Source organism: Gymnodraco acuticeps, unplaced genomic scaffold, assembly GCF_902827175.1.
Source record: "Gymnodraco acuticeps unplaced genomic scaffold, fGymAcu1.1, whole genome shotgun sequence".
Classification (NCBI taxonomy): Eukaryota; Metazoa; Chordata; class Actinopteri; order Perciformes; family Bathydraconidae; genus Gymnodraco; species Gymnodraco acuticeps.
The window spans coordinates 1,029,763-1,039,949 of NW_022990865.1; the positions used below are offsets into that span (position 1 = coordinate 1,029,763).

At 42.7% G+C, this 10,187-nt stretch overlaps 1 protein-coding gene across 1 annotated transcript; it reads left to right on the top strand.

The window, feature by feature from the left end:
- The first annotated feature begins 525 nt into the window (after nt 1-525).
- LOC117557453 (THAP domain-containing protein 10-like) lies at nt 526-3,656 on the top strand. Its single transcript, XM_034233291.1, has 3 exons — nt 526-1,345; nt 1,598-1,754; nt 2,994-3,656. The coding sequence occupies exons 1-3, from the start codon at nt 953-955 to the stop codon at nt 3,209-3,211; spliced, it is 768 nt and encodes a 255-aa protein (XP_034089182.1). The 5' UTR covers nt 526-952; the 3' UTR covers nt 3,212-3,656.
- The last annotated feature ends 6,531 nt before the right edge of the window (nt 3,657-10,187 follow it).

Below are 10,187 nucleotides of genomic sequence, written 5' to 3' on the forward strand. Positions count from 1 at the left end.
CCGCAGAGGCGCCGCCTCTTAGCTCAGGAATCCGGTTCATTTCCAGCTTCAAAAAATTGTCGGTCAAGAGGCAAGAGCTTCGGAGCTAAGAGGTGGCGTCGCTTACGTCTCTCTTACGTCGAGGCGGGGGCAGGGGCATGGGCGGGATCAACCTCCTGAACAACAACAAAATGCCTGCGTGTGATGTTTGTAAAGTTCCAAGTAAAGTCGTCCCTTGTAAAGTCGTCCGATGCCTTCCATTTTGTTTCGTAAGAGGATAACCAAAGCGAACAGCGCTTCAATACAATCGGCCGTTGTTGTTGTCGATGTGAGGGATTTCCGCGCGGTTTGGATTTTTTGAACCAGGCACGTAAACGGTGACGTCATGACGCAGCAGCGGCAGCTCTGGGCGGTGTGAACAGAGCGGGAGCAAAAAAGGGAAACCGGAGCTGAACCAGAAAAGCTCCCGCTCGGAGCTAGAAAGGGAAAAGCGCTGGTGTGAAAGCCGCATGAGAGAACACAAAGAGGTAGTCAGAACAACACATTGCACCGGCCTTGACTTTGTATGGGAGCCGCGCTCCCCCGCAAAGCTAGGAAGCAACATTATGGTTTCCCGCTATATCTGAAGAAACGTTAGAGAAAACAAATTAGTATGATGGTGCCAGAGTTTTTTCTACATTTATGCTTAAACTTGCTTGAAAATTACAATTAAAAAAAGTGAATGTAGGATTTGATATGTTTTACGAGACATAAGGGCAGGAATTCAGAGGGAAAGGAGCAATTTTGAGCTCTGCTCTTAAAAACGGCTTTTTTTAAAGGTCATACGTCAAACGCGTCATATTACATCACATAGGGTAAACATCTCCGCTCTCTGACCGCGGGTGTAGTTAGTAGTTGCGTTGAGTTGAGCGGTTGTGTTTTCGTGAGCTGGTATTTTTCGGTAGTTTTACATTGTATTTCACCATTTGTAATCATGGTGCAGTATTGTGTTTGTGCAGGTTGCACAAATACCAGCCTGTCAGGACATCGAGTCCACAGTTTCCCTAACAGGAAAAGAAAGCTAGCTAGCTTTCGGTCCTGGGTTCATTTTGTGCAGACAAAGAGACTGAACTTCAATGCTGCGTCTGTGACGAAAAACGCGGTCGTTTGTGGCGCTCATTTTCGACCGGAGGATTATGAGTCAAGTGATGTGAGGGATTGCAGTATGGGATATCGAAGCCAGGACCGTGTGAGGCTGATAGCTAGTGCGGTTCCGTCGATACACACAGCTCCGGCAGCAGCAGCAGCAGCCGCCGGAAGCGGCGGGAGTGAGAGCGCGGGATTGTCGGTCAGAGATTCAGCAAAACGAAAACGTGAACTGTGCACCGTAAGTATTGTTTTTCTAACGTTTGCTAACTTCAAAATTAGTCAGTATAATGATTTCAATAATGACAAGCAACGTGTGTTTAGTATTTATTGCTGTAAGTTAATGTTGCTACTGTAGCTTGTTAAACGCACTTGCTAAGTCATAATGGATAATGTTAGCTAGAATTGGCTGGGGACTTTATTTGCATAGCGAATGGCGCAGTTGCTATTTATTTTCATGTGTAATCATGTGTTTCATGTGTGTGTTTGCAAGACTTTGGGAGACAACAGTACTGCAGATTCACCTACAGCCAGTGATGCTGGGCTTATAGACCTAGAGCAAGAGGTCATCTCTCCACTGGTTCCTCAGCCAACATCTGTGCTTCACTGTGGCTCACAGTGTAACCTCAGACCTTTCCATCGTTCATCAGGTAAATGTAACACAGAAGTAGCGTGCTCATTTTACATCAAAACGCGGTAAAGACTCTGCATCGTTTTTGTACTTGTTAAAAACATATTAGAAAAACATCTCAGTATGATAAAGGCTGTTACTAGACCCTCCAGAAAAACGCGGGCTTAAATCCTTGATTATGCGGGCTAAAATCCTTGATTATGCGATCAAACATGGTTTTATGTGATTTTATGTGGTGAAATTGCGGGAAGTTGCGAAATATGCGGAAAAAATAAATATTGGGCTGTCTTATTTATTTAATCTCTCTCACACACAACCTGCCACTAACGTTAAACCCATTTACTATTCAATTAAACACATTCAATGTTTATTTATTGTAAAAGCAATTGGGCTATTTTAATCACACTCTCTCACACACACACACACACACACACACACACACACACACACACGCACACACACACACACACTTCTCCGCCTCATTCTGTTTTCATTTACTTGTTCGTTATCTGACCAGCTTCAATCTTGTAGGCTTCTCACCTCGTTTCTTGTAGCCCTCGAAAGGGTTTTGGAGGTTGATGCCTCGGTGAATGTGAGTTGTTTGGCTTTCTTGTCCGCAGCAGCAGAAAGCATTTTCGAATGTTTGAATGAATCAAAGTGGGTCGTCACCGTCAATGTTCTCTTATGCTCCATCACACAATTGCACGGGGTGCACAATAATTTCCCCCCACTTTCGTGCAAGACATCGGGGAACTGCTTTGCCCGGTCTTTAGCAGAAATGTTCGTCGGTAAATGAGATGGATTAGATTTTTTCATCTTGGTGTTTTCTCTCTCGTGTGAGCTCCACACGTTCACTCTACGGTGTTGTTTACCTTCTGTGATGCGCGAGCTGATGACGTCGCGTCATCATCATCATCATCATCATCACGTCAAGACGAGTTGACTCTTTTTTTTCTCAACTTTGTGGAAAAATGCGGGGATTATGCGGCCTTTTGATAAATATGCGGCCTTTTAAAAATCGGCGCCATTTTGCTGATTATGCGGTAAATTCTGCCATCGCAGAATCGCGTTTTTCTGGAGGGTCTATGTTACAACTCCAAGACTTGCTATGACCTCAATAATTAACATAGAAATGAATTAAAACATCTCAGCCCGAATGTCAACAAAACCTGAACATAAACTTTGTAAAGGTAGATTATATGGCAGGGTTGTTGTTTATGGCAGGCACAATTATATAATATATATATTTTTATTCTAGCTGTCCAGGTACAGCCCAGGATGGTCAGTGTGGGGTGTCAGACAGAATCTCCACTGCCCAGTCCTGCACACAGTGATGATGAGTCATCTTCTGTAACCATGGACCACCCTGGGGATATGCCATGGAGCCCAGAGGAGGAAATGATGAGCGAGTCGTCTGACGAGGAACCATCAAAAGAGCCACTGCAGCAAACTAATGTTGATCTCAAGTCAGAGTGATCAAAACAAATAAATGGTGAATCAGACGGAGTTGTCTTTCTGGTTATTTATTTGAAGCTTCAAATACATAAGATCCAATACATAGACACAGGTCTCACAGAGTATAGCATAGTCTGCATGAGTGTGCGCAGATATAATCGAAAAGCAAAGCTTATATACAAGAAAGGGCGGGAAGCTCAGAAATCTGTCTTCACACGGTCTCATATTGTTATTAGACACCTGTCCTTGAGCTCAGAATAGGGAAGTTCTTGGGAGACTTTGTGTGAAGAGGAGTAGTCTCAACATAGTCTCACAAATCAGCTCTGTGGCCTTGAAGCGCTTGGGAATAAAAACCCACACTAGAGTATGAGAAGAAAACAGCACATCTCAGGAAATGAGAAGCATTTGGTTTAAACATATAAGGATATAATAAAAATGTCCACTACATTCTCCCCTTTTGATCATACTTGATCAATAAAAAAATAAAAATAATGACAGGATAGACTGATATAACACATCAATGCATACACTCCATCGCTGGTTTGAGTAAACACATCACAAATATATCATAGAAAACTGGCTGTTTTTGTGGAGGACAGACTCCAATATAATGTAAGCATAAGAGGAGGGTACTCGATTCACATGGATTATTTTGCAGTGTCGAAACCAGACTCTTCTGATTCTTGCTCACAAACAGGGGTACGGTGGAATGTACAAGGTATACGATTCTCGTAGCTGTGGCGCAAAGTAAGATTGTCCTGTAATGGAATAGCAGCATACTGAACGAAAGCTGAGGATACCATGCTGGGAACGCACTTCTTCAGTATTGGGATAATCAAACAAGCCAAATAGGCCGAAAATGATCGCCAGGGCAAATATGCAGAGGAACCATTCTATGATTGTCCAGGCTCTCCAGTAGTATCCACATTGCTCACGGTTGCGTTGTCGTCTTTCCAGGCGAGCCCTCATCACGAGGTGGGAATGCTCCATGGGGTGTGTGTGTGTATTCCCTCGGTCGATTTTGTGACACGGACAGTCAGACTCCGCACACCGGTAACACAAACGAGGAACCAGAGGCATATGGAACCGCTCAGCTGGCACTCGCTCGTGACACCTTGTGTGTAGTGTGTTTTGGTGTATGTAGTGCAAGTGTGGTGCTGGTGGTGACTTGGACACGTCACTTGTTGTCGTCTGCTTCCTCCGTTGGTGACTTGGACACGTCACTTGTTGTCGTCTTCCGTTGGTGACTACCTGGTCTGATTAAGAGAGACGGCATTCATCCTACTTTGGAAGGTGCCGATCTCATTTCGGCAAACATTTCAGGGCTTTGTGGACTTAATCCATGACAAACTGGAGTTGAGACCAGGAGGCGGAGTCGCAGTCTTACACGCTTCTCTGCGCTCTCTCCTAGGCAGTCATCCATAGGAATCCCAAACCCAATAAAATACCCAATATTAGCGGTGTGTGTGTCTGCCCAAGGACAAGTTAAGGTAAAACCTAATAGAGGTGTCATACATAATAACCTAATCAAAGTAAATGTAACAACTACTACAGTGCAACAAAACAGGAATATTAAATGTGGTCTCTTAAACATAAGATCTCTAGCATCTAAAGCAATATTGGTAAATGATTTCATATCAGATTATAATATTGATATATGCTGTCTCACTGAAACTTGGTTGAGACATGAAGAATATGTCTGCATAAATGAGGCCACTCCACCCAGCCATATCAATACTCATATTGCCCGAGGCACGGGCCGAGGAGGTGGAGTTGCAGCCATCTTTGACTCAAGTTTACTTATCAATACTAAACCAAAATTAAATTATACCTCCTTTGAAAGTCTCGTTTTTAGTCTTACGCATCCGACCTGGAAAACTTTGCAGCCAATCTTATTTGTTACAGTGTACCGTGCACCAGGTCCTTATTCAGAATTCTTATCTGAATTCTCTGAGTTTTTATCAACTTTGGTTCTTAAAACAGATAAAGTAATTATCGTAGGTGACTTTAATATTCATGTTGACGATGATAAAAATAGCCTTACTGTTGCATTTAACTCTATATTAGATTCTGTTGGTTTTTGTCACAGTGTAAATAAACCAACCCACTGTTATAATCACACTCTCGACCTTGTTCTGACTTATGGTATTGAAATTGAGCAACTATTAGTCGAACCGCATAATCCTGCTTTATCCGACCATTTCTTAGTAACTTTTGAAGTACTGTTACGAGACTACAAAGCATTAGTCAAAAGCTCCTGCAGCAGAAACCTATCTGTTAGTGCTATAGCCAAATTTAAGGAAGAGATTCCACCAATACTTAACTCGATAGCATGTCTGCATGTAAGGGAGGAAACGTATACAAAATGTACACCACCCCAAATTGATCATGTTGTTGATAGTGCTACAGATGCGCTGCGAATAAAATTAGACTCTGTTGCTCCTTTGAAAAAGAAGAAAATAAAACAACATAGACTAGCTCCATGGCATAATGCCGAAACCCGCAAAATAAAGCAAAAGTCGAGACAACTTGAAAGGATATGGCGTTCTACTAAACTTGAAGAATCTCGTTTAATTTGGCATATTACTCTCAATTAATATAAGAAAGCATTGCGTAAAGCGAGAGCAGCTTACTACTCTTCATTAATAGATGAGAATAAGAATAATGCAAGATTTCTTTTCAGCACTGTAGCCAGGCTGACAGAAAGCCACAGCTCGATTGAGCCTTCTATTCCCATAGCACTCAGTAGTAATGATTTTATGTGCTTTTTTAACGATAAAATTGTTACTCTTAGAAACAAAATTAATGACCTCTTGCCTTTGACCAGTATAGTGTTATCAACAGCTCCCGGAAACGTAAGTTCTAATATTACACTAGATAGTAAACTAGAATGCTTTTCAGCCATAAACCTTGAACAATTAAATTCAATGATTCTCTCTTCTAAACCATCAACGTGCATGTTAGACCCAATTCCAACTAAGCTGTTGAAGGAAGTTTTTCCATTAATTAGCACTTATTTATTAAATATTATGAATATGTCTTTATTATCAGGCTATGTTCCACAATCATTCAAAGTAGCAGTGATAAAACCGCTTCTTAAAAAGCACAACCTCGATCCAGAGGTTTTAGCCAACTATAGACCTATTTCTAATCTTCCGTTCCTCTCAAAAATTCTTGAGAAAGCGGTCGCAAAACAGTTGTGTGATTACTTAAAAAACAAAGATTTATTTGAAGCTTTTCAGTCTGGCTTTAGAACACATCATAGCACAGAGACAGCTCTGGTTAAAGTCACAAATGACATTCTAATAGCCTCTGACAAGGGACGTGTCTCTATTCTTGTTTTGCTCGATCTCAGTGCTGCATTTGATACTATCGACCATGATATCTTATTGCAAAGACTAGAGCACTTAGTTGGCATACAGGGAACTGCTTTAGACTGGTTTAGGTCCTATCTATCTGAACGCTCTCAGTTTGTACGTGTCAATGATGAATCTTCCACGCAAACCAAAGTTAGCCATGGAGTGCCACAGGGCTCAGTGCTCGGACCTATTTTGTTCACATTATATATGCTTCCGTTAGGCAATATTATAAGGAATCATTCTGTAAACTTTCACTGTTATGCGGATGATACTCAACTATATTTATCAATCAAGCCTGATGAAATTAATCATCTAAATAAAATTCAAGACTGCCTTAAGGACTTAAAAACGTGGATGACCTTAAACTTTTTGATGTTAAACACGACCAAAACTGAAGTTATTGTACTTGGCCCGAAGAATCTACGAAACAAATTATCTAAGGATATACTAACTATGGATGGCATTAATTTGGCCTCCAGTGAGACTGTAAGGAATCTTGGTGTTATATTTGATCAGGATTTATCCTTTAACGCCCACATAAAATCAATTTCAAGGACCGCCTACTTCCATCTACGTAACATTGCAAAAATCAGGCATATCTTGCCTCAAAACGATGCAGAGAAACTAGTCCATGCATTTGTTACTTCAAGGCTGGATTATTGTAACTCTTTATTATCAGGGTGTACCAAGAAGTCAGTCAAGTCGCTTCAGCTGATTCAAAATGCTGCGGCTCGTGTACTAACCAGAGTTAGGAAAAGGGACCACATTACTCCTGTTCTGGCTGCCTTACACTGGCTCCCTATAGAACACAGGATAGAATTTAAAATTCTTCTTCTCGCCTACAAAGCCCTTAATGGGCAGGCGCCATCTTACCTTAAAGAACTCATTATACCCTACTGTCCTACTAGGGCATTGCGTTCCAAGAATGCAGGGTTGTTGGTTGTTCCTAGAGTCTCTAAAAGTACAATGGGAGCCAGAGCCTTTTCTTATCAAGCTCCACATTTGTGGAATCAGCTTCCAGTTTGTGTTCGGGTGGCAGACACCCTATCCGTTTTTAAGAGTGCGCTTAAGACCTTCCTTTTTGATAAAGCTTATAGTTAGGGCTGATTAGATCCAGCCCCTAGTTTTGCTGATATATGCTTAGTTTGTCGGGGGACATCTTACTTCTTCCTTCTCTCTGTCTATACCTGTGTACTCTCATGTTCCGATTAACCCAGCTTCCCCAAATGTCTTTCTTTTTGGTGTCTATATACGCCGGGATCCGGAGTCATGGATGATCCTGCGCTCCTCTGTCCTGGATCGCGAGCCCTGGATCTTGAGTCGTGGCTGTGGTCCTGGATCATAGGTCCTGGATGGATATCCTCGTGGATTCATCTTCCTATTATACACACATGCATTTCCAAACATTTGGACTACCTATGTTGCAAATGTATTATCTTTTCAATTTACACACGGCATCTATTGCACGTCTGTCCGTCCTGGGAGAGGGATCCCTCCTCTGTTGCTCTCCCTGAGGTTTCTCCCATTTTCCCCTTTAAACTGTGGGTTTTCTCCGGAAGTTTTTCCTTGTACGATGTGAGGGTCTAAGGACAGAGGGTGTCGTATTGTCATACTGATATTTTGTACAAACTGTAAAGTCCACTGAGACAAATGTAACATTTGTGATATTGGGCTATATAAATAAACATTGATTGAATAAACATTGATTGATTGACTAGGACACGTCACTTGTTGTCGTCTTCCGTTGGTGACTAGGACACGTCACTTGTTGTCGTCTGCTTCCGTTGGTGACTAGGACACGTTACTTGTTGTCGTCTGCTTCTACCGTTTCTCCTTTCCTGTGACTACGACCTTGCAGTGGCTGGCGTGGACCCACGTAGCTCTCTCGGCGACCTTGACCGCTGTCTGGGTGACGAGAAGCACCTGGTAGGGACCTTGCCAACGATTGTATTTCCAGCTCTTTCTCCGGAAATCCTTGACCAGCACGAAGTTGCCGGGTTGGAGATGGTGAAGTGGACCAGTGGCAGTCGCTAAAGTGGATGACAGGTTAACACAATATGACAACATAGCATCCTCCCACACAGTTGTGGAGGGAAGAGGACATCCTGGAGCCTTGAGTCCAATCTGTGGAGGAGCCCCAAAAAGGATTTCAAATGGGCTGAGTTGACTCCGTGTTCTTTTCCGCATCCTCATGTACATCAGCACAATGGGCAGAGCTTGTGTCCATGACAGACCTGTGTCTGCACAGCATTTTGCTAGCTTGTTTTTTTATTGTGCCGTTCTCTCTTTCCACCCCACCCACACTCTGTGGATGATAAGCACAATGCTTTCTGATGTCTATGCCCATGTATTCTCCTATCTGCGTAATGGCCTCATTAGCAAAATGTGAACCGTTGTCGCTAGAAATGTTGTCTGGTAGTCCCCATCTAGGAATGATTTCCCTCAGTAGTGCCTTTGCCACAGCATTTGCTGTCTGTGCTTTTACTGGGAAAGCTTCAACCCATTTGGACCACATGTCAACCACCACCAGACAGTGCTTCTTACCCTCAATGAAATCCAGCATTAGGTGCTCAAATGGCCTGGTGGGAGGTAGATGTGCTCCGGGTCCTGTAACCTTTACTGGACTACCAGAATTTTGCATAATGCAAATTAGGCATGCTTCACAGTGCTTTTGAGCTGTTACTGTGAACCCCCTTGTGAACCACTCCTGATTGATAGACTCTAACATCCCTCCTTTTGACACATGATCCAACCCATGTGTCAACTTAGCAAAATGAGGGAAGAAATGTCTTGGGAGACATGGATTGGAATTTGGACCAACCCAGATGCTGGAGGTTGGGTCAAAAGCAGCCCCAACAGCCTTCCACTGAGCCTTCTCAGCTGGTGTAGCTAGCTGCTGCATGGAAGTCAGTGATGACATTTTGTCAGTGAAGGAGGAGACAGGAGAGGCTTCTCAATACTCAAATTTCCCCTCCTCGAGGGGAAGCAGCAGACGTTTAAAGAAATGAGAACTCCTCTCCTCTGAGCGGTCATTTTAAAGAGACGTCCGTTCATTATTACGTGGCAACAGCTGCATCAGCTGTCGAGTGTTTTGTCATAGCGCTGTATCTCTGTTAGATCAGCTGAACATTGTTCCCCCACATATTTACTTTTAATTCATTGAGAGTGCGGTATAATGAGACAATAACAGGCTACAGATGCGGACACACATACACAAATATATTTATATAAATATATACAATTTAAAGTATGAGAGCACTCTCATAATAACGTAACACAATCAGAGACTGGATATATCCCCCCATCTCTCTGGTCGCTGAAATGGGGAATTGAAATTACGGGCCAAAAGTTGTATTTACAAGTAGGCCTATTAAAAGTAAGCAGAGGACACCAAACCAACTGAGACCCGTCTGTCCGCCGCATTTACGCACTGTACAACACACACCTACACACTGTACAACACACACCTACACACTGTACAACACACACCTACACACTGTACAACACACACCTACACACTGTACCACACACACCTACAGCTCCTAAAGCATAAGCCGTTGTGTATTTTATTATGTGAAGCAATGGTCTTAGAAAAATATCGACTCTTTGTTTGTAGATATCTACTAAACTAAAGCAAA

Coding starts and splice junctions, on each gene's coding strand:
- LOC117557453 (XM_034233291.1), top strand. CDS start 953: ATGGTGCAGTATTGTGTTTGTGCAGGTTGCACAAATACCAGCCTGTCA. Junction 1,346..1,597: donor GAAAACGTGAACTGTGCACC/GTAAGTATTGTT, acceptor TGTGTTTGCAAG/ACTTTGGGAGACAACAGTAC. Junction 1,755..2,993: donor ACCTTTCCATCGTTCATCAG/GTAAATGTAACA, acceptor TTTTTATTCTAG/CTGTCCAGGTACAGCCCAGG.